The sequence below is a fragment of the Muscardinus avellanarius genome, assembly GCF_963383645.1.
Source record: "Muscardinus avellanarius genome assembly, chromosome: 14".
NCBI classification, from domain to species: Eukaryota; Metazoa; Chordata; class Mammalia; order Rodentia; family Gliridae; genus Muscardinus; species Muscardinus avellanarius.
The window spans coordinates 16,604,137-16,631,602 of NC_137800.1; the positions used below are offsets into that span (position 1 = coordinate 16,604,137).

A 27,466-nucleotide genomic window follows, 5' to 3' on the forward strand; every position below is an offset into this window, starting at 1 on the left:
TTTCAAATCTGAGAGACCAACCACATTTCTTCACACCCCCAAAACCTGCCCATGGCACCCCAAAATGCCAACACACCTTGGGGTGATTTTTACCTCACAAAACATATAACATGTTGGGTACACTTTGGGAGTAAAAAGATAAGCGGTGTTAGGGGAGAAAAAGTAAGCATTCGACAACAAGAGTGTTTGATTCTTTGAAGACACATTGTTTATCACCCTGTCATTTATGAGCTTTTCTTTTAATTTATTCTTGTCTTCTATCCAAAACATATTAGCCTCAATTATTAAAATTGATTATTGTCAGTGCTGTGAAGCTCTTCCTGAACAACTTGGCTGTGTAGGAGTCACCTTTACTGGTTGTTTTTTATGGCAATGTTGCCCGAGCACATTTTTTTCTTTCCGTTGGGAGGTGGAGAGATTAGTTTGAAAATGTAAATTTTTTTTCCTCCTTCTGTTGTAGCTCTCCAAACACAATTTTATGATTGGTCCCTTTAGGGCCTATTTTAGGCCCTTTTATACGCACCAAAGCAGTTGTTTCCAAACTTGAGTGTGTAAAAACTATCTGAAGGCAGTATAAAATGTCTATTTTTCAGGCCCACCACAGGGTTCAGGTCCAGGTAGGTGCCTGGAAATACGCGTGTGTCTTGTACACCCCAGCTGACTGGCTGGCACATGCTGCAGGTCACACTTAGACACACTACATTCTCACAATCTCTAGGTCTTTCACCAGTTCTCTGAACACTTAGGCCTCAACTAAGTCTCTGTTCCCTGTTTTCTTCTTTGAATTCCCGCCATTATTTTATATTAGTTGAACCAACTCAGTATTCACTAAATACTAAACATTGACTGCGTTCAAGCCATGCAGTCAATGTGATCAGATGTAAGGGGATTCCAGTGCTTGCTTCCCATACCCCCGTCCTTCTTGTCTATGGTTTGACCACAGGTAGTGGTGCTAAGAACCAGATGAGGGATGGGTGTTAGGAGCCTGGCATTTCAGAGGAGAAAGTCACTCCTATAATTGATTCCCTCCCTAGACAGAGCCATATGCATTCTATCCTGTCCCCAACCCCACCCAGTTGCATACCTTCTCTCACAAAGTCTTGTCACTTTTTTCTTTTATCTTTTTACTTTTTTTGTAGTTCTGGGGATTGAACTCAAGTGCATCCTACCCCTGAGCTACATTTCCAGCCCTTTTTATGTTTTGAAACAGATGTTGGCTAATAGCTGAGACTGGCTTCAAACCTGTGATCCTCCTGTCTCTGCTTCATAAGTACCGGGATTACAGGCACGCACTACCAAATGGCCCAGCTCACTCACATTGATCTCTCAAATATCTTTTGCATCCTACTTCATCCTTACTTCAGACTTTTATCATCTAATTACCTAGGTCACTAGTTTTCTTTTTTGATCATTCACATTGTCAGTGCTAAATGTTCGAGCAAATATCTTCATATATATACTTTTTTAAGTAAAATATGCTACATGTTCTATCAACTCAATGAGTAAAAATTTGTGACAATCTTTCAAAGTGGTTACATTTTTTAATAGAACTATGAAAGTTTATTTTAAGTCAAGAAAAGAGAGAAAACTAAAACAGCCCCCTACCCCTTAACTTGAAAAAATTTCCTAAGTGGCATCTGAAATTTGATTTTTATATATTATTAAATGGCTTAACAATTTAAATATATTGACAATAGCCACAGTTTTTCTTGCAACTAATTCTCTAAAATTAATTATAAATTAAAATAATGTAATTTAATCCTTAAACTTTGCCAGCTGTATTTCTCAGTCTTCTCTGAAATCCTTTCAGTGAAGTGAATATTCTCTATTCTTGAGGGATATATATATATATATATATATATATATATATATATATATATATATATATGCATCCCTAAAATAGGAAAAAATTAAAGAGAGGAAAGAAAGCAGAATTCCCATTTTGTCTTTTTTCAACATGTATCAAAAGTTGAACCATCCCGAGTCTGAGCACGTAGCTTCTCTTTTGGCCTCCTTCCTTCCCCCTTTTAGCACCAGCTTTTGTCAAGAGTCTTTATCGCCTTTGTCATGGGATTCAAGCCCTGGGACCATTTGTGTGATTTACCTACCTGTGCCAGTAAGAGCTGCTGACATTTTTATTTCACTGGCCAAAGTGGATAGATTTGTTATTATTTTAAAACATCTTATTTTGAAATGGCTTTCTTGACTCTTGCTCGATGGAGACACTGGAGTAGGAATGAAGTGTTGCACGTTGAACCTCAGCAATATCTTTGACCAGTTTCTTCATCAAAACAAAGCCTAATGACCAACCTTTATGGTGTCGTAGAGACAAATTTATAAAACATAGCTTAATAACAGTGCCTCTGGTAAAATCAGGTATTGGAAGGAAGGTGACAAAATACTATACTATACACATTCTTATTCTGTCCTGTATTATTCCTTATTAATAAAAAGAAGAAATAGGGCTGGGTGTGGAGGTGCACACTTGTAATCCCCGCACTTGGGAGGCGGAGACAGGAGGATCATGCAGGTTCAAAGCCAGCCACGTTGGCTTAAGAGACCCTGTTTCCAAATAAAAAGTATAAAAAAATAGGTCTGGGAGTGTAGCCTGGAGGTAGAAGGGTTTCCAGGAACCCCAGTACCACCAAAAAAAAAGAAGAAGGAGGAGGAAGAGGAGGAGGAGGAGGAGGAGGAGGAGGAGGAGGAGGAGGAGGAGGAGGAGGAGGAGGAGGAATTATTTGACATTTGGATACTCAAATTTAGGAAGCCTGCATTGAAAGCGTTTGCAAGGAGCAAGTATCTAAAAAATATTTACCAGACCCAAAGTAAAAAAAAAAAAAAAAATACAGAGAATTTTATAAATTCTTGCCGGATGTGGTGGCGCACGCTTGTAATCCCCACACTTGGGAGGCGGAGACAGGAGGATCATACAGGTTCAAAGCCAGCCACCTTGGCTTAAGAGACTCTGTTTCCAAAAAATTTTTAAAAAGTATAAAATAGGTCTTGGAGTGTAGCCTGGAGGTAGAAGGGCTTCCAGGAACTCCAGTACCACCAAAAACAAAACAAAACAAAAAAAAAATACAGAGAATTTTGTAAATTCTTTTTACCAGATTATCTAAAATCCTATTTGGAAAAAAAATGTAGATCCTAGTCATTTTGTTTACTAAAAATGAAAAGAATTTATATTCTTAAAACATACTATAATTAACCCATCTAGCTACACATCTATTTTACAATAACAAATGGCCCAGGAGAAAAGTGGGTTCAGCTGCCAGTTCACAGAAGATTAAACCCAGTACATAGGAAAAATTGCTCATCCTCAGCCATAGTCAGGAAAATGGAAATTCAAATTACAACGGCCTGTCATTTCATGCCATGAAATTAGCAAAAATTTGCAAGGGTAATAATATCAGTTTTTTACAGGAATATAAAACAATTGGACTCTGAGACTTACTGTGAAAATATAAACAGTTTCAGGCACTTTGGGAAGACAGTTTAATGTCAGCTTAAAGATGCACATATTCTAAAACTCAGAAATTTCAACTCTTGTTAATTTACCATAGAAAAATTATTGTTCCTATTCCCTAGGAGACATGTATAAGAATGTTCATGTCAACATCTTTTAGAAGAGCAAAACAATAAAGCCAAAATCCAAACCAGAAACCTGGAAACAACCTAAATATTTGTAAACACAATTGTAGAATTTCCTAGGGTAAAATATTATATAATTGTTAAAAAGCAGGAACAAGAGCATATATGTGGATAGATCTCAAAAACGTGCTGAATGAAAACAAAGAAAGCATATGCGTTTTCTATGAAGTATAAAATCTATGGAACCTACTTGCATATTTTTATGGTTATATACCTTTGTATAATAGCAGAGAGAAGGAAGGAAGGAAATAGTGAGTCTCAGCTTGTGTATTATTTTGTTCCTTAAATTGGGTGTTACATACATGAGAGTTTTCTACATTCTTCAATATGACTTGTTGTATATCTGAAATATTTTAAGAAAAATACAATCATGATTTTATTTTTTAAGGTTGTCTAGTAACCAAACATATTTTGTCAAAAAATCTGTTAACTTACATGTTTTAATTCACACACATACTACAGATTGGGTGATTTAAATAGTAGATACTTATTTTCTCACAGTTGTGCTTACTCAAAGTCCAGGATTGGGGTGCCAGCAGGGACTGGGTCTGGTGGGAGCTTAGTGAATCCTAATGACTTCTGTAGAGGCCCCATCTTCAAATACAGCTATACGGGCTTTAGGGCTTCAGCATATGAATTTTGAAGAGACATATTATCCATAACATAGTCTGTAGTCTCCTTAGGAAAAAATAATAGGTGAATGAGAAATTGTAATTCCTGAATATTATTTATAAACAACTAATAGTTTGTATTGACTGACTTTCAACCTTATCAGTGTACAAATGATAAATTTGGAGATGTATACATACCACTTTTTAAAGTCTCAAAATCAATTTCTTCTCCTCCTCTCCCACCCCCATGCTTTCTGGAGACTTCTTTGAGTAGTTGTTTTGTTGTAGTTTAAAAATGAATCTCAAGCCAGGCATGGTGGCTCACATTGGAATCCCAGTACTTGTGAGGCTGAGACAGGACCACAGGTTCCTGGCCAGCCTCGGCTACTTAGTGAGGCCCTCCACAACTTAATAAAAAACTTTAAAAATACAGAATGAAAATAAGGCTCGGGGTGTAGCTTGGAGGTAGAATGCCCTTGGGTTCCATCCCCGGTACTGGGGAAAAGAAAAAAAAAAAAGAATTCTCATTATCTTTCATTCACTCCACATATTCTAGCCACCTCTTGTGTTCCTTTTTTTTTTTTTTTTTCTGTTTTGTTGCTTTTAGATTTAGAAATGTTACCAAGGTCATTTCTCACAGACATAGAAAAATCAGTCTTTAAATTAGCGAGGCCGGGATTGGAGCCTGCGGTGAGGCAAGGCCGGTGCTGGGGCCTCCGAGGCCAGGATAGGAGCCTGCCGAGAGGTTAGGCCAGTGCCAGGGTCAGCAAGGCTGTGATTGGAGCCTGCTGTGAGGCAAGGCTGGTGCTGGGGCCTCCGAGGCCAGGATCAGAGCCAGCTGAGGGATTAGGCCAGTGCGGGGGCCAACAAGGCCAGGATCGGGGCCTCCCATGAGGCAAGGCTGGTGCTGGAGCCAGCGAGGTCGGGATCAGAATCCTCTGAGTGGCCAGGCCTCTACTGGGGACGTCAAGAGTGGGATCGTAACTTGTATTACAGCATGCATAGAGAAATATCACAGAAAATAAAAACCAGATGCTTCCCCTAACTAGCAAAATCTAGGAGGAAAGAGGTAACAGGAGGAGGTCGAGTTGTAGAAAGGCTCCTATAGAGAAGCAATTAAGGTGACCAATCAGAGGGGATGGGATGGGGGAGGATGGAACCTCTTTAAAACTCAGGAGGTAGGTAAACAAATGTATCAAAGATAATCACCAATCAAGCATGGGATCAAGGGAGGAGGAGGGAATGGGATGGGGATTGGATGAGGGCTAATTGGACAATGTGTGCTTGTATATCCTCTTGAGTCTTTTATTCCAATGTCATGTATGATTACAATGCACCAATAAAAAATTAAAAATTAAAAATTAAAAAAGTAATTAATTTGTGACAACAACAAAAGCAGAATAGCCAAAGTAGTTCTCACCAACAAGAATCATGCAGGAGGCATCACAATACCTGACTTTAAACTATACTACAAAGCCATGGTAATGAAAACAGTATGCCTGGCTTTTAAAATGTGCACTGTGGTAAGAATTCCTTAAGATACCATATGTGACTCTTAAAATTCCTGGGTAACTTTTTATAAATTTCTTTTACAAGGATGTTATGCAATATGGATTTAGTGTTCATAACTGTTAATTTTCTAGTAGTCCTATAAATTATTCCCCTTGTTCTATAATAAAATTTTTATCTGCTTAAATTATATGAATGCTATATGAAACAAACTCAGTGCCTAGTTTTAATCAGTTCTTACTTCTTATTGCACATGGGAAATTGATACTCGGGAACTTGGACACTTTGCACGTCGAAGGCAGCCATACAACTTTAGGGATGATTGAGAATGGTAAAGCCTTTGTCTCAGGAATGAGTTAAAGACACTACAAGAGGGTTCAGTAGCATATCATTCTAGGTCATTATTGCTAAGGTGATAAAATGGTGCCACCAGAGTGGAAATCCTTTGACATAGGATCCGCCATGGTGCATGGGTGCCTGGTGCCTGTCATGATGGTTTTTAAGCACTAATCAGTCAGTTCATTTTAACTGAATGAATGGTCACTTTGGTTCAGTGAAGTCAAAGAAGGTGAGAACTTCTGGTACTTTGGATGGGAAAACAGATCATTGCATTTTTTTTTTTCAAAGAGCATTTGATAAGTTTTAGGGGAGGAAAAAGTGTACCTCTTTATAGCACTGCTTTATCTCAAAAAGGAAAACTATTCAGACAGGCATTCTTTCTAATGCTAGATGGGAAACATCAGTATTGCTGAGTGGGTAGGGTATAGAGAAGCCAAGTTGTATGGCTCTCGGGCTTGGCACTTAACCATTCAGTAGATCTTGCCCATCACAGTTTCTTTTAAGAAGTCCAGTATCAACTTGGTGACTCCATCCGATAAAGGCTCTGAAACCATTAGGTCTGTGATAATGATAAGGGCCAGGTTATAGAGGCTGGCCTGAGTTGCCATCCTGGGAAGGAATATGTCGACACTGGCGTGAGAACATGGGGATGTTCAGAGCAGAGGCCCGCTGGACCACTTTGATCTCTGATGACTGAAAGCCATCAAACTGAAAGCCACATAAGGAGCTGTTAAAAGCACTGTCCACTAAATGGCTTCGTGCTTTCTGCAGGAGGAACAGCTGAAGTCTCATGAGAGCAAGCTGAAGCAGATCACCACTGAGCTGAGTGAGCATCGCTCCTACCCCCCTGACAAGAAGGTCAAAGCCAAGGACGTGGACGAGTACAAGCTGAAAGATCACTATCTGGAATTTGAGGTACACTGACCCCAATGCTAACAAGTGCTTATTGGATGATTTGTCCACACAGAAAAAGCTTCGAATAGTTGCTGTATCCGTGGGGAGCTCACGTTGACCCTGCTTTTAACACAGGAACTCCTAGGATGGTTCTGATGCTCCCCCTCCCTGTGTTTGTGATTGTATTTATGTGTCAAACAAACATCAGAGTGGCTGCCAGTTTATACATTTAAACGCAAATGGCCTACCTGTTTGGGATAGTGTGTTCTGTAGAGGGACTTGGCCAGGTAGACAGCTGCCTCTAAGTCCCCATGACTTGTCCAGCACAGTTTGAGTCCAGAAAACTGCAGCAAAGGGAATGAGCTACGGGGTGATGGGGGGCATCAGCCTTTTGCTGCACATTCTTATTGTTGGGCAACACCAGGGCATTTCTCTTCTCGGTACTCGCTGGCCTTCCCAAGGGGATTGAAAACTTAAGTCGTGGTGCATTTTGATACTATGGCAGGTATGGTCATTGGAAAGAATGGTGAGGATCCCGGTGACATTGGAAAGGCACAGTATTTATTTATTTATTTTTGTTTTGTTTTGTTTTATTTTTCAATTTTTAATTTTTATTTTTTATAAGTGGAACATATTGAAAGTGGTGTACATTTAGATTGTGCTTCATGCCCTTCCCCCTCCATTTCCCTTCTCCCCTCCCAATAGAGAATATCCAGGTTAACCATGTTGTATTTATGCTATTACACATATTCGTATATAGCTCTTCCATTGAACAACCTCAGCTTTCTTCCTCTCCTATCCTTCCATTCAAGCTTTGCTGAGATTTCCCCTCCATCATCTGGAGCCCCTCTGGTATTACCACTACTCCCTAGCTTGGGCATATTAGAGAAAACATATGTCCCTTCTCTTTCTGTGCTTGACTAATCTCACTTAACATAATTTTCTCTAGTTCCTTCCATCTTCTTGCAAACACTATTATTTTATTCTTCTTTATAGCTGAGTAGAATTCCATTGCGTGTATTTCCCATAATTTTGCAATCCATTCATCTTTTGATGGAGATCTAGGTTGGTTCCATATTTTTGGCTATTATAAAGTGAAGGCACAGTATTTAAAAGCAACCTGCAAGCAATGTATTACCAAATGTTTCTGTTAGCTAAGTTTTCTCCCAAATTAGCATCAAGGTCCTCTAGCTCTTCCCCTTTGGGGATGGAACCCAGGGGCTTTCTACCTCTGAGCTACAACCCCAACCCTATTTTTTAGTCTTTGTATTTTTGAAACAGGGTCTCACTGAGTTGCAAAGGGCCTCGTTAAGTAGATGAGGCTGTCCGAGAACCGCGATCTTCTGGTCTCAGCCTCCTGAATGTTGGGATTACAGGCGTGCGCCACTACTCCCGGCTTCTTTTTCTATTGAGTGAGCTGAATTCTTCTGTAGCCATTCCTACTCGCTTCAGCTCTAGTTCCCTTTATCTCCCTCACTCTTCTCTTTCAGACCCTTTACCATCCTGTTTCCTCCCCAGGCTTGACACTAGAGTCACCTGGGCTCCTCAACCCCAGCTTGCCTCGGCAGCGTCACGCACCTGTCCCTGCCTCGCCATGGGCATGGCTTTCCTACCCCCTCTGCCCCAGTCCTGGCTCTCTAGCATCACTGGAACCTGGCAGGTGATCCTGCAGTCTCTCTTCCTTCTGTTCATACAGCATCCTTTTCCAGTACTTTATCTGAGACTCATCCTAGAGGATGTCACTGGTCCATTCCACAGCTACCTGAGTTTTCCCACACACAACCCACCCACCCCCAATTACCTTCTGAATAAAACCCCAGTCCTGGATCTTAGAGGACTTGGCTCCCTATACCTTTCTTCAACATTGTTCATTCCCACAACAGTCTCTGTGTGCTTAAGTCACATTTCTACCTCTTCTGCCCAGACACATTTGTATACCTTAGTTGTTCTACTTTCTTCTGCCTCTAATGCTATGGATAATGAAGATGGATACCCACCACCTTCATTTCTGCAAGTCCCGCTCATCCTTCAAGGCACAGCCAAATCACTCCTATAAAAACCTGCCTTGACCTCCCAGCTGCGGATAATCTGCTACAGCACTTGCCACATTTGCCTTATGTCAAAGTCGTTTTAGCCTGTGTTTATATCTCTACATTCCAAGACCATGGATAAGAAAGAAATACTCAAGACCATGAGCTCTCAGTGGGCAGGGATGTCAAGTTGATTCCGAGCCTGTGAGCTCCGCTTGCTTGTCAAATTGGAAAGGATTCCATAAAGGAGGCCTGAAAAAGCCACTTTCTAAGATATAAAATGTCTCTTATCAAGTGTGACATTTGATTTAAAAGATGGAGCCAGGTATGGTGGTGCACGCTTGTAATCCCAGCATTTTGGAGGATGAGACAGGAGGACCGTGGTTTGCGGACAGCCTCAGCTACTTAGTGAGGCCCTTTGCAACTCAGTGAGACCCTGTTTCAAAATAAGAAATAAAAAATCGGGCTGAGAGTGTAGCTTGGAGGTAGAATGCCCTGGGTTCCATCCCCAGGACTGAAAGAAAAAAAAAGATGGAACTTCTACTCTGGACCCAAGTATTGGTATTCTCCATGGTCAATAAAGTTTTTACTGCGGTCAGATGGCTATACCGAGAGAAATCTTTTTTAGGCAAAGATAAAAGTTAGCAAAAACTATGAAAGCCTTTACCAGCAACACACTTGAAAAAATATTGAAAAAAATAAAAACAAAGAAGCTCATCTTTCTGTAGGCGTGTTCATTCTTGGGAAATGGGTGTTCTCAAAAAGCAATCGTTATTCTTCACACTTCTGGAGTAGCTTAAGTCATAGGCCTGTTTGGTTTCACACATTGTAATTAAATTTCCCCACACCTCAGTCTCCTGCATCCAGCTCTGGCACCTTGCTTTGAGCCCTCCACTCTGTAGGGGAAGATCCTGTCCCCGGAAGGTGGGGGCGGCTGCCTGGCCAAGGAAAGGTGCACACCCTGCTTTGGAATCTCCTGTGGAATTCCTTTGGAATCCCCCCGCCCCCTGAAAATGTAGCCCGCAAGAGCCAGCATTTTCATCTTCTAACCTGAAGTTAGGGAGGCGTTGCTTTCATCAGATGGTCTCTTTGAGGACCCTCAACTCATTAAAATCAGACACACACTAAGATGTCAAGCTTGCTGGATTGTGTATTGAGCCACATTAACCTGTGCTTCCCAGGATGGGAAAAAGGTTTTTGTAAAAGTAATGCTTTTTGAAAAGTGAGTCATTGTTTCTCAGTAATTTAAATGGAGAGTGGAGTGACACATCATGAAGTCTACTTTGCCATTATTTCAGCCACCAGAACCTGTCCCCGCCGAGGGTTTATGGAGGTTTTTTTGCATAACATCATAACACAAGCCTCTCCTAAAAAGGTCTTCATTCCTTGAATAGCGGGGAGAGAGCAGTTGGGTATATTTTGTTCATACCTCTATCCCCAGATACTAGAATGTTGACTGAGTGCTTAACACATATTTGCTGAGGGACTTAATGAAACTTTATCACTGTGTATAGAAGATAACACCAGAGGAAGTAATTCTCTGAGAAAGCTTAGTGTTAGTTCTTTTTGCAGGTCCAGAAGCTCCCAGGAGAGCAAAATTTGGGGGCTGGTAAGAGCAGACAGTGTCTACAATCTGGGGAAGGGGGGCAGATGGGCATCGATGGAGAAGTAACTGGACCTGTCTGCAGTCATGGCAGTCATGGTTGAGCTCTCTTGCCTGGTCCTCAGTTCATCAGTGACAAGCTCTCTGGGCTTCAGAGCAATTCCTATCATTGTCACAAATCTTGGTAAGCAGAAGTGCTTTTATTTTGGCAGGCCGTATAAGCCAGTAGTGATACTGGCAGGGGTGCTTTTAGGGTCATGCAATTTTTGTTGTCCACATCCCAGGTTGCTTGGGGAACAGACAGCTCTTCGTGGCGAGCCAAATTCACAGCTCTTTCTTTGCCTTAGAAATTCTTCAGGCCCTCACTCACGGTGAATGGTTCAGAATTTCAGTAATAGATGTGTTCTGGGTTTGAAAAAGTCTACATAGAATCAGGAGACTTCCATAGTAACCTATTAGAAAAAGATTTTGTTTTTACTGAACGCATCAAACTTCACTGAGAGGTTTGGGCTGTGATGGGCTAAATCTGCACTTCTCTCTTCTTTGACCATTAATTAGTGGAGAAGGGGCAGTTGTTTTACTTTCTTTTTCAACTGGTACCTAAACCCATGGCTTTTATTTTCTTAGAAGAGATTTATGTGGCATCGAATCTTATTTTTTAGACAGTTACGTACCATACAAGTCTAAATTGAGAAACTTTCTATGATTTTCCAATTTCATAAAAGAAGTATCATAAATGGCCCCAGAATCATATAAATTAACTTGTTTCTACTCTTTACTAGTTCTTGTTTTTCTATAAAAATGTTTTATTCGTCTCTATTCTTCTGATACACATGGAATTTATTATTGTACCAAATAGATGATTTGTATCAGATTTATAATCACAAGACTTCAGACAGCCAAAGTACAGCAGGTGGGCTATTCTGAGAAGCACCTGAATGCTTGAAGAAACAGCATCATTAAAGAAGTTCCCACCAGGTGTGGTGGCACACACTTGTAATCCCAGCACTTGGGAGGCTGAGACAGGAGGATCGCAGGTTTGTGGCTAGCCCTGGCAACTTAGGCCCTCTATCACTTAGTGAGACCCCGTTGCTACAATAGGACTGGGGTTGTAGCTCAGAGGCAAAATGCCCCTGGAGTCAATCCCCTAGTACCACAAGAGAGATGCCAAGAGACAGAGACAGAGAGAGAAAGAGGGGAGAGAAGAGAGGAGGAGAAATTCTCTTAATCGCACCGTCCTTTGGCCCCAATATTTTGGCTTTATGTTTCTCCAGCTTTAAAAATGGCAGTGATTAGAAAGTGAAGATGCAATTTATTCCAAGATATTTTTCATTCAGCATTGAAGATGTTTACATTAGGGTCGAGTAACTAATCCGTACATGGAGCTAGACCTGAGTACGGAGAGGGATAAAATATAACAGCCCAAACTTTACGAACATGACTGTTTTACTGAAGGACAGGTTGGTAGGTGGCTCCCAAGAGCTAGCTGTAAAACTGGCCAACACAGTGCAAATGAATCGTATGTGACAGTGACCTAATGTCATCCTGTATTCTTTGGCCAGCACAGTGTTGCATTTAATTGTAATTTGAATTCACTCTGGAAAGACAGCCTCTCCTTCCCACTGTTCCTATTATATCACGCCTGATAGCTTTCTCACTGCATTAATGGCCCGGCTCCTGAAGGCATCCACGTTTGCAAACGCTATTATAGAGGCTGCAGCTGTTGGATATGCTCTGAGTATGGGTTGGACCTTTCACCATGGGCTTTGAAATCACTTGTCCTTGTGTGGTTTGAATGTGTCTCCCACTGTTCACGTATCAAAAACTAAATCCCCAATCTAACCATGTTGGGAAGAGATGCCTGATACATAAGTTGAGACCTCCCTTGCCATCTCTTTCCCTTCTGTTTTTTTTTTTTTTCATTTGTTGTTTTTCACTATCAGGTGATGCAGCATGAAGACCCTTGATAGATGCCAGGTGCCATCCTCTTGGACTTCCTTGGCTCCAGAACCATGAGCCAAATAAATCTCTACTCTTTAGATGTTACCCAGCCTCAGGCATTCTGTTTTAGCAACACAAAGCCGACTGAAACATGTACTGAGGATTGAACCCAGGGGCATTCTACCTCTAAGCTATATCACTATTTTTTGTTTTTCTTTGTGGTACTGGGTATTGAACTCAGAGGCATTCTTCCTCCCATAGCCCTATTTTATTTTTGTTTTGAAACAGGATCTCAGTAGGTTTCTGAGTCTACCTAAATCATCTCAACTTCCCAAGTACTAGGATTACAGACATACATCCTCTAACCCTTTTTGATTTTTTATTTTGAAATCGTCTCTGCTAAGTTGCTGAGGGTGAGTGTCTGGCTAAGTAGCTGAGGCTGGCCTAAGACCTATTATCCTCCCGTCTCATCCTCCCAAGTACTAGGATTACAGGTGTGTGCCACCATGCCTGACTTTCTTCATATTTAGGTGGATCCTTGTAGATATATGTGTTCTCAGATTCCAATTCAACAGAAGAGAAAAGAGATCTACTTCCCTCATGACTGACACCAAAGACAGGCTTAGAATACAGTCCCCTTAACTTAATGTGCAGGAATTCCGCCAACTGCCCATCCTCAATTGTGACTGTGAATAGCATATGCTCATAACTTAAGACTGTTAGGGCCAGTACTCTAGGAAATGCAACTTTAAAAGCAACAACTGTTCACTATAACGAGACAGTGAAGTTTCCTGGGACAGAATATTTCACGTCTTAATCTGGGACATTCTTGAACAAGATGCATCTTTTTCTGAATTTCTAGTTCTTGTTGTCATTGAAAATAACATGATTCCTTCTGACATTGGTATCTTTGAGAAAAAAGAATATATGACATACAGTCATATATTCTTGGGTAGGAAAACCCAACATAGCTCATATCTAGAAGTACATGTGATGTAAATGTCAAGTTGTAAGCTTACAATTTTACTGTTGGGTATTGTGTTGCATAGTGGTGGGGTGGGCAGTTCGATAGACCTCCTTTTGAGCAAATCATTGCGTTACTTCTTCAGATTGTTAATTTTTCATTTGTCAACATGGATTTGTAATTTTCATAGTAAAAGCCATAGTATGGGCTACCTCTCCTTCTGTAGGATCAGTGCCAGGCATATCCAAGTACTCTGCCAACTGCCGCAAGGCAAACCTACCTTTTGATGCAGCCTTATCTAGCTATTAAATTATAGGTAGCCTTGATCATAAAAGTAGGAAGACAGCAGTTATTTATTTCCCTTTTCTTCCCCAGCAAAAGAAGGGAAATTCTATTCATCTAGTGGCAGAGATCTCTCAGTCTTAGTAACTTATCTACCCTGGAATTGAATGTCATCTCCGTTACAGACAACATGACAAAAACAGTTCTGTGTTTGAATCTGAGGAGCTGAGATAGTATGTCCATAAGATTCTTGGGGAACTTGGAGAGTTTTGTTGCTTTTAATGGAATGCTCAGTCTTATAATTATGAGTCAAACCCAATGACCTAAGATCAGTTGCCTGGATGTTCAGTTCAGTTAATAACAGACAGAATTTTTGCATTATCATTTAGAATTTGATTTTGTATTACATGATGAAAAAGAACTTAGAAGCTCTGAATTTTAATCCGTAAATGATTACAGATGCCTTTGAAGCGAAGCCCAGCAATTGAATTTTTTAGAACCACATTTTAAGTAGGTGATTGCGAAGAACAAGGGCTCTATTTGACAACAAAGAATAAATAGCCAGTCGTGTTTTGTGAAATGACTCTCTGTCCCTAAATTTCTCCTTTATCAATTATTTACTATATGCCTGAAATGCCTGCTCTAGTGAGAGTCATTCTTTTCCTTTAAGGAATTATCTTCAGGCAAAGGACAAATATGTGCAGAGACAAAATAGTAAAATTAGGAATAGAACCAGGCTAGGAGTCAGAAGGCCATTTTAGTGGCCTTCAACACTGATGTATCTGTATGTAGTTACCTTTCTTGGCCTTGACTTCCTTCTTATATAAATTTGATATGGCATTAGGTGAGCTAGCTAATAAATTTCCTTCCAACTCCTTTTTCCATTTTATTTGCTGTCTTTTTTTTTCTTTTGATACTGGGGGAATGGACCCAGGGCATTTCTCCGTACTACATCCCCCACCATTTTTATTTTTCATTTTGAAGCAGGCTCTTGCCAAGTTGCTGAGAATCTCATTAAGTTGCTGAGGCTGGTCTTGAATCTTTAGACCTCTTGTCTCAGCCTTCCAAGTAATGATATTATAGGAATGCACCACCATGCCTGGCTCCAACTCTATATTTTTTAGAAGAATGACATTTTAATGCCATTTTTATCAGATTAATTCATCCTCATAAAGATCCCTAGGAGTGTTAGATACATAACAAGAACATTTCTATTTGTAGATGTCACTGGATATAGACCAACACTGTCCAATAGAAATATACTGTGAAGTATGCATGTATGATTTCAAATTTTCTAATAACTGCACTTAAAAACAGAAAGAGGTGAATACAGTAGGAGTTGCTTTTCAAAAACAAGATAAGGGGGTTTGTTTTTATTTATTTATTTTTGTTTTCTTCTTCCTGAGGTTGTGGCTGTAGGTCTGGTGACATAAAGCTTCTCTTGAAGCTAGCTTTATTTCGTCTCCTTGTGGTAATGACTTTGTTGACGTTGACGTACAGTGCACTGAGAGTAAGGTTAAATCGATGGCTCCTCCATTTTACAAAGACTACTGCCTACGCTGGATGAAAAGCATGTAACTGCGTCTTCATATTCTAATGCTTAAATATAATTCTTCTCTATCCAGCAAAATGAATGACGTCTAGGAAGTGCCAGATGAGCGTATTGCTCATCATGAGCTTCATTTTCTCTTCACTGGGAAATTGAAGAGGGTTATAGAATGACGTCTAAAGCAACTGGAGATACTTGAGGATGGAGAAGTGAGATGCCTAAACAACTTTTTAAGATGTCAAAGCTCCTACTGACCCCATGTGGTTTTAGATACTTATATTAATCTGCAATTATTCTCTTATGACTCCTTTAAGAAATGGAGTTTTTCAAATTATACTGAACCAAATTCAATAAATATTTTTCTTAACAAAAAAATATAAGAAAACCAAGAAAATGTCAGAGAAGACCTTAATAAATAAAATCAGAAATGAAAGAGGAAGCATTACAACTGACAGCATAGAAATACAAAGGATTAGGTAGGCGTGATGGCCCATGCCTATAATCCCAGTACTTGGAGGCTGAGATAGGATGATCACAGGTTCAAAACCAGCCTCAGCATTTTGGTGAGACTTTCAGCAACCCTGGCCTCAAAACAAAAAAAGTTCTGGGGGTTTAACTTGGAGGTAGAATGCCCCTGGGTTCAATCTCCAGTACCACCAAAAAAAAAAAAAAAGGATTATGAGACTAATATGAATAATTATATGTCAAGAAATTGGCTGGCCTATAAAGGATGGATAAATTTCTACATACATACAACCTACCAAGACTGAGTTATGAAGAAATAGAAAATCTGCCAGGTATGGTGGTACATGCCTGTAATCCCAAAACTTGAGAGACTGAGCCAGGAGGATCATAGGTTTGTGGCCAGCCCCGGCAACTTAGACCATTTATCAAAATTAAAAAATAAAATAGGGCTGGAGGTGTAGCTTAGAGGTAGAATACCCTGGACTCTATTCCCAGTACCCCCTCCTCCCACCAATAGGAAGGAAGGAAGGAAGGAAGGAAGGAAGGAAGGAAGGAAGGAAAGAAGGCAGGTCTGAACAAACCAATAATGAGTAGAGCGATTACATCAGCAATGAGTAGCTTTCTATCAAAGAAAAGCCCAGAACCCGATACTATACTTGCCTGGCTGAACTATATCAAAACATTTAAAGAAGAATTATTATCTGGCTCTTATATTAGACCTACTCTTGAGATAACCTATTAACCCACATTAACCTCTGAATCCATTCATCGCCGACTGGATTCCCTGAATACCATGAGCACTAGGCAGAGGCTGTAGAATGGAGACAGGCAAAGTTCTCAAGACACTTCCTTCTAACTCAGCCCCTTCTGCCTGTATTAGTGTTGAGCTGTTGACTACTTCTGCTTACATTATTTTATAGAATTAAACTTTTCATTTTAAACACGTTTTTAGAAGTCAAGCTCACAAAGTATATTTAGAGAACAGTAGAGCAGAAAGGAAAACTGAATCAAAAGAACAGAATTCATACTTAGATTTTCCCAGAAGGCCATGAATACAAACTGTATGCACTGACAATATATTTGCTATATTTGGGCAGTGGGTTACTAGACTATGTGAAGCCTGATAGGAATAGCATGCAGGGAGGAAAAAGACTCACACTTTTCTTTTTGAAAAGATGAAATCTCAGTCCAGCTTTCTGTCTCAGTCAATGTCCTCACTGCTATAATTCAAAACGACTGACCACAGAACTTAGAGGAAGGAAGATATATTGCTCATGGTTTTTTGGAGATCTCCAAGATTCAGTTCATGTTACATCTGCAGATCTCAGAACATAGTGATAGAAAGCAGATAGAGGGCAAGGGCTCTGCTTTTAGATCAGTAGAAGTAAGCAAGCAAGGAAGGAAGCAGAGGATTAAAAAACACAAGCACAGTCCCTAAGACCTCACCCGAGAAAGCCACCTTCTTCAGCTCTATCCCACTTGCCTGAATAATAATCGCATCGTGATGAATTTATCTACTGATGAGAGGGTAAGCCTCATGCCTTAGTAACATCAGTTCTAAACATTAATGCTTAAGGTCTTCAGCAAACTTTCTATATCTGTAACACTTTCGTATATGAACCCTTAACGGTTGCTGCTGTGTTAAGTTACCAGGTCAAAGAGAAAATGTCCAGGAACCAGTTGTGCCATCAGCTCCCGGAATGCAGAATGGAGATGAACAGTCTATACCTTGAATAAGCAGTTATTTCAGGAGCTTTTATGCATTTGATTTGGGGGTTTATTTCTTTGTTTGTTAGTGTAGAGATCTAGGAGCAAAAATGGCTTTGCAGTGTATGTGACATTATTAAATTTTTGCTCATTTCGTCTAAAGATGGCCTTTTACCCTGCCTGCATGCAAAAACGAAATGTCAGGAAGAAATGTATTTGGGATTTGATTGCTAGAACCCAAGATCTGAATGCAAAGGGGGAGGGCAGTAAGTTAAAATTGCTGCACAGTTTTATTTCCATTCAAGTTACTATCGTGTTCCTGTATCCTAGGTCAAAAGGAGATACTATTCTACTAAATGAAATATATAAAATGGTTGGTATGCAGGGCTCAGGAGAAAAGAAGCTGTTCAGGCAGATACATGTAAGTTTATATGTAGACATGATTAAACATCTTTCAAAGAAAATTAATGGCTGTGATTTTTTTTTCAGCAAAGCAATTAACATTCAAGCCAAGCAGCAGGTGACTGGGCCTTTGACTTATTTGCATTCTTTTATGATAGGTATTGCTGCTAGTGAAGAAAAGATAATTTTTCCCACATATTTGAAATGGATTTTTATAGGTAATTGAAAATCAACTTAATATAGCAAAAAGTAATGTAATAAGGTTACAAACTGAAGAAAGTTTTTAATAGAAGCAGCAGCCATTAACTATTTTAAGTTGTCTTTGGCTCTTTATGCTTACAGAAGGCTTTATGGAAATAGCTGTTTTTTGTTTTGTTTCATTTTTGCAGTACTGGGGATAGAACCCAGGGGCATTCTAACCTCTGAGCTACGCACTCAGCCCTATTTTTTTAGTCTTTTCATTTTTGAAATAGGGTCTCACTGAGTTGTGAAGGGCCTCGCTAAGTAGCTGAGGCTGTCCTTCAACTGCGATCCTTCGGTCTCAGCCTCCCAAATGCTGGGATTACAAGCATGAGCCACCACACCTAGCTGAAATAGCTGATTTTTAAAAAGAAATTCACAGCTTACCGACTGGGCCGCCTCCAAGAAAGTAGCAGCAGAATGCTCATCGGCAAAGTAGCCATAGCTCTTGGATTCTGAAAATGTCCCACCCCAAGTTGTTTTCCACATAGCGGAAGTATATCATCCAGCTAGACTGCTTGAATTGAAGTCCGTTTACAGGGTGGGAGCTTACGTACACAAGGAAGCTGAGCGTGCAGCTCTGAGATTATTTAGAATTGATCTGAGAATGAATTTGCGGAGACTAAGACAAAACCTTTCATAACATAACCAGAGTTAGCAGACTGTCCCCGAAGCACACCTTTCTCTCCAGCTCTCTCTGCTCTGTTTGATGGAAGACACATACCCAAACAAGCTGCGGAATGAAGGCTGAGTAATGACTTAAGAGAATAAATCACAGCCACAGTTATTATTTAGTGACACTGTCAACAGTGGGCTACCTCGCTGCGAGACTGTCTGTCCACTGCCACAGTGCTCTTCACAGACCCATTTTTAAATATTCTCTGTCTCGTTTTTAATGTGCCCAGTTGAGGACTGTGTTCATTCTCGTGATTACTCTGTGGCATGAAATTAAATGAATTAAAGCAGCATCTTTTGTTGTTGTTTCAACTTCTGTTTCCTACCTGCTCCCTTTTCTGCCGGCTGTCAATAAAAATTTTTGGCGCAAAGGTATAATACTTTAATATTATCATTATTTATTTAGCACCAACTACCCATTCCCTCCAATATTCCATGACCCAGGTTAGCAGCCAAGTGTGTGTCCAGTGGTGAATGTGACCCTCCGATATTACATGTCAATTATGAGAGACTTGATCCAACAGTTTATTTAATCTAGATATAAATAATAACTCTTGGTAATATCTATTTATTTCTTTTACTGGGAATCAAGCCCAAGGGCATTCTACCCCTGAGCCAAACCTCCGTGACCTTTTCTTTTTTCTTTTTTGCGGTACTAGGGATGAAACCTAGGGACTTTCTACCTCCAGGATACACTCCCAAACCTATTTTTTAAAATATATTTTATTTGGAAACAGGGTCTCACTAAGTTGCTGAGAGCTTCACTAGGTAGCTGAGGCTGGCTTCGAACCTGCACGATCCTCCGGTTTCAGCCTCCCAAGCACTGGGGTTACAAGCATGTGCCACCATGCCCAGCTTCTATTTTTTTATTTTGAAACAGGATCTCACTAAGTTTTCGAGGCTGGCCTCAAACCTGCTATCCTCCTATCTCAGCTTCCTAAGCACAGGCATGCACCACCACACCTGGCATTTCCTATATTTTGAATGTATACTTTGGTTAAAAGATAAATTTAGAGGCTGAGTATCTTCTTATCAGAATGAGATCTAGTCACCAATGAGGAACCACTAAATTCGATGTATATCGGTTCAATTTCTCACTTTGCTTTTAAGCTCAAAATGGGTAATAAAATTTATTCTTCATTTACTGCTCCATAAGAGATACTCATAAAATGTGTCTGTGTTTTATGAACCGTGGCAGCAGGGTATAAACTATGCTTCTGTCTCCATGGAGAGGGAGGCTCAGTCTTAAGGCAGGCTGCCACACTCAGTTTATGGTTTGGATTTGGCCAGGCATGGCATCCCCACAGCGAGGTCAAGGGAATGAGAGGAGACAAGCCTTTGCTACATGGTGGCTCTTGTGTCTCCAAACCAACAGGGTCAGACCTTTGCGTTCCAAAGAAAATATGGAAATGAGGGAATACCACCAACATAATGGTACATCCCCCAGAAGTATTTAAATTAAGAACTCATCAAGAGCCAGGTGTGGTGGTGCACATCTGTGATCCTAGTACTTGGGAGGCTGAGACAGGAGGATTAAAGGTTTTCTGAGCCAGCCTCAGCAATTTAGCAAGGCTTCCAGCAACATAGCCAGACCTATTTCCAAATTTAAAAAATAATAATAAAATAGTGCTGGGGGTGTAGCTCAGAGGTAGAATGCCCCTGGGTATAATCCCCACCACTACAAAAAGAAAGGAGGGAGAGAGGGAGAGAAAGAGGAAAGGAGGGAGAAAAATCATCCAGGTATAGTGGTGCACATCTGTAATTCCAGTACTTCAGAGGCTGAGACAGAAGGATCACAGGTTTGAGGCCAACCCCAACAGCTTAGTGAGGCATTCAGCAATTTAGACTGTATTTCAAAATACAAAATAAAGTAAGGCTGGGAGTGTCCCTGGAAGGTAGAATGCCCTGTGTTCAATACTCAGTACAAAAAAAAAAAACCAAAACTTATCAGGTGACTGCAATAAAAATCTACCTTCACGTTGTATTTATTTTCCTATAATTACAATATTCTAGACATATAAAACATATTCAAAATATATTTTCTACAGACAAAACAAGTTGCATGTGCAGATCAATTGGGATAATTTTTATGACTTACACAAAACTGAGTTTTGACCATTTCATTAGTTAAGAATGCTTTCGGATACCAATTATCAGAAATTTCACCCAGTATTTAAACAGCATACACACCTTTGCATCTCACTTGGGAAAAATACAAGCAGGTAGCTACTGGATATTAAAGGTTATCATAAAGGATGTATAGTCTTTATGAATTCTAATCTTTCATGAGTGCGTTGGCTTTCTTATTTTCATGCTTCTCATTTCATGGTCTCAAAATGGCTAACATAGCTGCAAACATTCTTTTGGCCACTTGTTGCCATGATAGCAATAGCCACTTTTCCAAAAGTGCCCTAGCAGACTTCAGTGGCCAAAGCCAGGCCGCATAGCTGCAAGGGAGGCAGGCAGAAGGAGCGAGGGTTGTCATATCTGGTTTACATGCTGAGCATGCTACCATCCTTAATTCAAAAAGAAAAAGAAATCTCAGTTCCATTAGCACTAAAGAAGAGGCAGCTAGGGAAGCATCAATTTCAACATTAACATGGATGAGCTTGTTTGGTTGAGGTTAATTCTTCAAACATTGACCAAGATTTTTAGTCTCTGGTATATCAAACCTTTAAAAAGAGATTTACCAAAAAAATGTAATGTTTCAGGGCATTGGTCTGGGCAGAGATTTTGGATATGACCAAGGGAAAATGTTTGCAAACCAGTCATCTAACAAAGGATTAATATCCAGCATATATAGAGAATTCAAGTCAACAGCAATAAAAGAAAAAATCCAATTAGAAAAAAAATCTTTAGGTGGATAAAAGGGATGTGGGGAGAAGGGGTCAAAAAGAAGGGGAAAAATGAGCAAATGACCCAAATAGATATTTCCCAAAAGAGGATATGCAAAACAAATGACCAACAAGTATATGAAAAATGCTTAGCCTTATTAATTATCTGGGAAATGCAGATCAAAACAATGAGATATCCCAACCTAGTTAGAATGGCTCATATCAAAAAAAAGAAAAAAAATTAAAATGTTGGCAAGGATGAAGAGAAAAGGGAGCTCTCATGCACTCTTAGTGGGAATGCAAATTAGGGCAGTCATTCTGGCAAACTGTATGGAGGTTCCTCAAAAAACTAGAAATAGAACCGCCCGCCATATGAGCCAACAATCCCACTGCTGGGTATATATCCAAAGAAATTGAAATCACTCCTGTGTTTATTGTAGCGCTATTCACCATTGCCTAAATAGGGACTCAACCTAGGTGTCCATAGATGCATCCATCTATGGATAAAGAAGATGGATAAATGCACATGCGGTGAAAATTCAGCCATAAAAAAGGATGAGTTTCTGTCATTTGCAGCAACCCAGATGGAACTGGAGGACATTATGTTAAGTGAAGAAGTCCAGCATATTTACAGAAATACTGTATGCTCTTATTTATATATGGACACTCAAAAGCTGATCTCGCAGAAGTAGAGAACAGAGTAGTGGTTGCCTAAAGATAGGTACAAGGGTGCAGCTAGATAAGAGGAGTGACTTTTAATGTTCTTCAGCATAGAGGGTAGGATAACTACGACTGACAATTTACTGAATATTTGGAAATAGCAGAAAGGGTTTTGAATGTTCCCAGCACAAAGAAACGATAAGTGTTTGCAGTGAGAGTCATGCCAGTTATTCTAAGCATCATATGTGTACATGTAATGAAATTTCACACTGTAGCCCCTAAATATGTGCAAGTACTGTGTAACCATTAAAAATAAAGTATTTTTAAGTGATTTACAGATATATTTCCTGCCACTTAGATTTTCCTTATACACCATCTCTCACTTAAAACTTGGTAGTTAAAACAACTTCACTCTTGGTCTTAAAAAAGCATGCCATCTCTCAAAGGAAGAAGGAAAACAACTCTCCCAAAGATGGGATTGCCCTGATAGGAGGACTCTGACTTTTCTACTTCTCAAAAAGAGAATACGAAGCCGGATGTGGTGGCGCACGCTTGTAATCCCCGCTCTTGGGAGGCTGAGACAGGAGGATCGTACAGGTTCGAAGCCAATCTCAGCTACTTAGTGAGGCTCTCAGAAACTTAGTGAGATCCTGTTTCCAAATAAAATACAAAATAGGTCTGGGAGTATAGCCCGAAGGCAGAAAGCCTCTGGATTTCATCCCCAGCGCGCCCCACACACACACACACACACACACACACACACACACACACACACACACACAGAGAATACGGTAAGAGATCAGTGAAGGACAGACCTGTAAACGGCACTCATTCCTTTTGATCTTCACAGCTTTGTTCAGAGCTGTTTTTCTTCGCTCAGAGACAATTTTATTTTCACAGGGCACACATATTTGGATGAGTCTGTCATCCTGAAAAGACTGGCTGAAAGCTAGTACCTACTGAATAGGTGTTTTATTAAAGTTTTGCTCTCCTACAATATTTTGAAGAGGCATATTTGGTTTGGTTTCAGTAAAAGTCTCAGAGAATGATAAGCAAAGCTGTATTACTGGGGTTTGTGACTTCTATTCCTACAAGCCTTTCCAATAAAAAAAACGGAGCATATCCATTTGGATATGCATAAACTTGACATATATGATCCAGCAATACCATTTCCGAGTATCTACCCAACAGAATGGAAACCAAACGACCAAACTTAATGCTTGTGTATCTATGTTCATAGCTGCACAATTCACCATAGCCAAACTATGGAACCACACAAGATGTACATCAATTTTGTAATTTACAGAGAAAAGGATGGAACTGGAGAACATTATACTAAGTGAGATTTAGTCAGTCACAAAAAATAAGAAATCTGATACTCTGCCTAATACATAACAGCTAAGGAGTAAATGATTGAGGATGGCATGATTACTCTCAAAGGAAGAAGGAAAACATGGGGTCATAGGAGGAACTCTAGACGAAGAAGGGGATACTATAGATAAGCTTGACATAGGTTTCTTTTTCCTCCTCTTGACAAGAGAGCATGCCTTGTTTTCTTCCTCCCCCTTCCCCTTTTGTCCTGCTTTGTCTTTTCCTCTGATCCGATGATGCCCACACTGTCACACCTCTATGCTCTGCTCTTTGTTCATTGGCAAACTGATGTCATTTACTTGAGACAACAGCTTTCCATTTGGAATTGTAGACCGCATAGCTGAAATGGCTTTCCTTCATGTATTTTTCAAGTGAATTTTCTCAATAGTATCAGTTTCTTCAAAAACTAGTAGGAAGCTGGCCCTATCACTTCCTCTCCTTTTGTTCCACTCACCTCACCCGGGTGAAGCGCCCTTCATTCTCCTTTCATTCCATAAATGCCTTGGCCTCATGAAATAGTATGCCTTACGCTGTCTCTTGAGTCTATTTTTAAACTGCCTATGGATCACTTTACTAAATCTTCTCTTTGGAATTGTTCTTTCCTGCATTTTAATGTTGCCACAAGCCAGTTCGGAGATAGATTAAGTTATAAATTCTTAGGATGAATAGGAATTTAGACCCAACACGTCCTTTGGGTATCACCCAGTTCAATTCCCTGATTTTACAATATATATGCTGATGTGTAATACCGATAACATTTTTATTAGCAAATGCTCTTGTTCAGTTCTCGGGTGGCTTTCTGGGATAATGTGTATAGCACATTCTTTCTTAATCCTCATTAAAATCGGAACATATATCAATTAGTAATGCTTTCAGCTATGCACAACAACAGTTGATCTACAGTGGTCTACACATAAGGATACTTGTGATTGATACTTAAGAATCTTGAGGTGGTAGGGAGTCTTAGGATTGGCTCTCACTCACTGTTTTATCAAGAACTCACATCCCCTTGACTAGAATATCACATGGCTCATCTTAGGTACCAGAGGGGTCCTCTTGGGTTGTAACATCAGCCTTCACGGTAGGAGAGCCACAGGAGATGGAGTTGAACATAGCTTTTGATTGGTCACCCAACAGTGCCTGTCAGAGGTCATCATCATTCAGTTACCTAACTATGTTTTCATATCCAGACAGAAAATGTAGCTTAAGAAAATGTATTTCTGGAGTCATGATGCCTAGGTTCAAATCTAAGATGATTTGGGCTTTATTTGACTCTGAGCTTGTCCAACAAGTCTTTGTTTCCTTAACTGAAAAAGAGGGATCATAACGTTAACTGCCGTGAATGGTTTGTATGAATAATCTGAAGTCGGCACGTGGGCACCCAGTAAAAGTCATCCTAATCGACCAAAGTTTGTGTCCAGAGGAAACTGAACGAGCAGCTGCCTTCCCACGTGAGCAAAGCAACCTGCAGAGTGAACATTCTACAGTTATTAAAACTGACAAGTACAAAATCCCAACCTGACAAGGGAAATGTTGAAAGTATAGACTCCAACAGCATTTGCCTGCCTTTTTTGGGACCGTTTAGAGCTGACACATTCTCTAATAAAACACTTTACAGCTATGTAAACTTGGCATGTAGGGGGGCAAGCATCTTTTGATGAGAATATGTCAAATCAAGAATATGAGACCATTTTCCATAATATGTGTGTGTGTGTGTGTGTGTGTGTGTGTGTGTGTGTGTTCTATATAAGTGTTTTGAGAGAATCAAGAACAAAAACAGTTCCAGTAAGAGCTAAAAGTCTCTGCAAAATTCTTCTCAATTTTTGGAAAAAGATACTGATAGAGGAATCAAGGGATTGATGAAATTTTGTTCAATGAGAACAAGATCAGAAAATAACTTGGTTATAAACTTCATTTCTGGTAGCTACTATTCACAATAGCCTGAGGAGATGTGGGTAATCCTTGGGGGGAAAAAAGTAAGGAAACCCAGATCAGCTTCTGGAAAGTTCCATGGCTTCATAGGGAACTAGACAGTGGATGCATCCTGGAAGATCCCTCCTGTTGAGTCATTGTGGAGTTACAGGGAGTAAGAAAGAGAGAGAACAAGTGTATCCAAATCTAGTTCACAGGAGACTCAGATCATGTCGGGGAGGCTCGGGTGACTCTAGGACTGAGCACAAGAGCCACTGGATCCCTGAAAACCAGAGGTGACAATTCCTCTGAGAGCTTGGACCCTCTTGTGCGGCGTCAACACCTTGCACAATTAATTAACAGTATGCACGGTTCCTCCACAGAGCAGCCAGTAACCTGGGCTGACATTCCTTCGGAATTCAGAACAGTGATAAAAATTCTAACTTAAAGCCAGCTGTGATGGCACTCACCTGTAATCCCAGTACTTGGGAGACTGAGACAGGAGGATCACAGGTTTGAAGTCAGTCTCAAAAATTTAGCAAGGCCCTCAACAACTTAGTGAGACCTTGTTTCAAAAGAAAAAGTAAAACAGAACTAGGGGTGTGGGTCAGAGGTAAAATGCTTCTGGGTTAAATCCCTAGTACCACACACACAAAAGAAATCTAACTTAATTTTTATCTGAGTAAATGAATCAGTCTCCTATGACCTATAACCATTGCTTCTCATGTACCCAGAAGAAATACCCATGCGTTTTGTCCATTTGGAAAATGAAATTGAATCTTCCAGAGCCATTCAGGTTCTCCGGGTATTTAAGGCTAGGTGTACCGTGCATGCACATCTCTGAGCCGTGTACTGACCACTGTTCTTTGAATTTGCCTTCAGAAAACCCGTTATGAAATTTATGTGGGCATTCTAAAGGACGGAGGCAAAGAGCTCCTGAGTAATGACGACAGCGAGGCCGCAGGACTGAAGAAGTCGCACTCGAGTCCTTCGTTGAACCCAGACTCATCTCCGGTCACTGCCAAGGTCAAGCGCAACGTGTCCGAGAGGAAGGACCACCGACCTGAAACACCCAGCATTAAGCAAAAAGTTACTTAGGATCCGTCAGCGGCCAGGAAGTGCTGGTCATGGAGCAAAATAAGGGTTTTCAAGATCTTTCTGGTAATCCGTGAATCGATTAAAAACAATTAGTCTGTGACTAAATGGTGCATTAGTAACTTTTTATATTGTATATTTTTTGTTAGTTTCTGTACAGATTGTCTTTGCTCTTGATTTCTTTGCTTTAATGATTTTTTATTTTTATTTTGCAACTTGGTAACTAATGCACCTTTTTTGTGAGGGGGAGAGGATCATGATTTCCAATGAATTATGGATCCCTCCTCCTGGGGTTTCTCATTTGTACTCTGATCAGCTGTTTTATGTATTCTCAAATCAACTGTTGTACTTTCTTTTTTTAAGGTTTTAAAAAAAAAACAATCCATCGTGAAACATTTAAACTGGACAAACTTTGTAGTTTAGTAAATTCTAGCCAGAGTTAACATAAGCCTTTATATGTGAAATCTTGCCCAGTCACGGAGGGGAAGTTTCGAACTCATAGATTCTCAAGTAAGGAGTAGGATGCTGAAAGTGGAGATGTTCCAGTGACCCAGCTCCGCGTGCATCCTCGCCCTCCCTGTTGAGCTCTGACCCTGCGGAAACAGGGAGAGAGGACTGGAGAACTTAGGGAAGCTGCATTGGCTTGCTTGACATGTGGATTCCGTTCCAGCCAAGCAAAGGAACAAGATAGTGGAGTCTTTTTGCCACTGAAGGCTGAGGACCGATGAATACC

At 40.2% G+C, this 27,466-nt stretch overlaps 1 protein-coding gene across 4 annotated transcripts in view; it reads left to right on the forward strand.

Moving 5' to 3' along the window:
* Window positions 1-26,736, forward strand: part of PSD3 (pleckstrin and Sec7 domain containing 3) — a gene marked incomplete at both ends in the record, with an annotated part of 521,001 nt that extends 494,265 nt beyond the window's left edge. For all 4 annotated transcript variants that reach the window (XM_080710180.1, XM_080710181.1, XM_080710182.1 and 1 more), the window contains 2 exons: window positions 6,882-7,025; window positions 26,521-26,736. In XM_080710180.1, the coding sequence (XP_080566306.1) occupies window positions 6,882-7,025; window positions 26,521-26,736 (360 nt within the window). The remainder of the gene's footprint in view (window positions 1-6,881; window positions 7,026-26,520) is intronic.
* Between the last annotated feature and the right edge of the window lie 730 nt (window positions 26,737-27,466).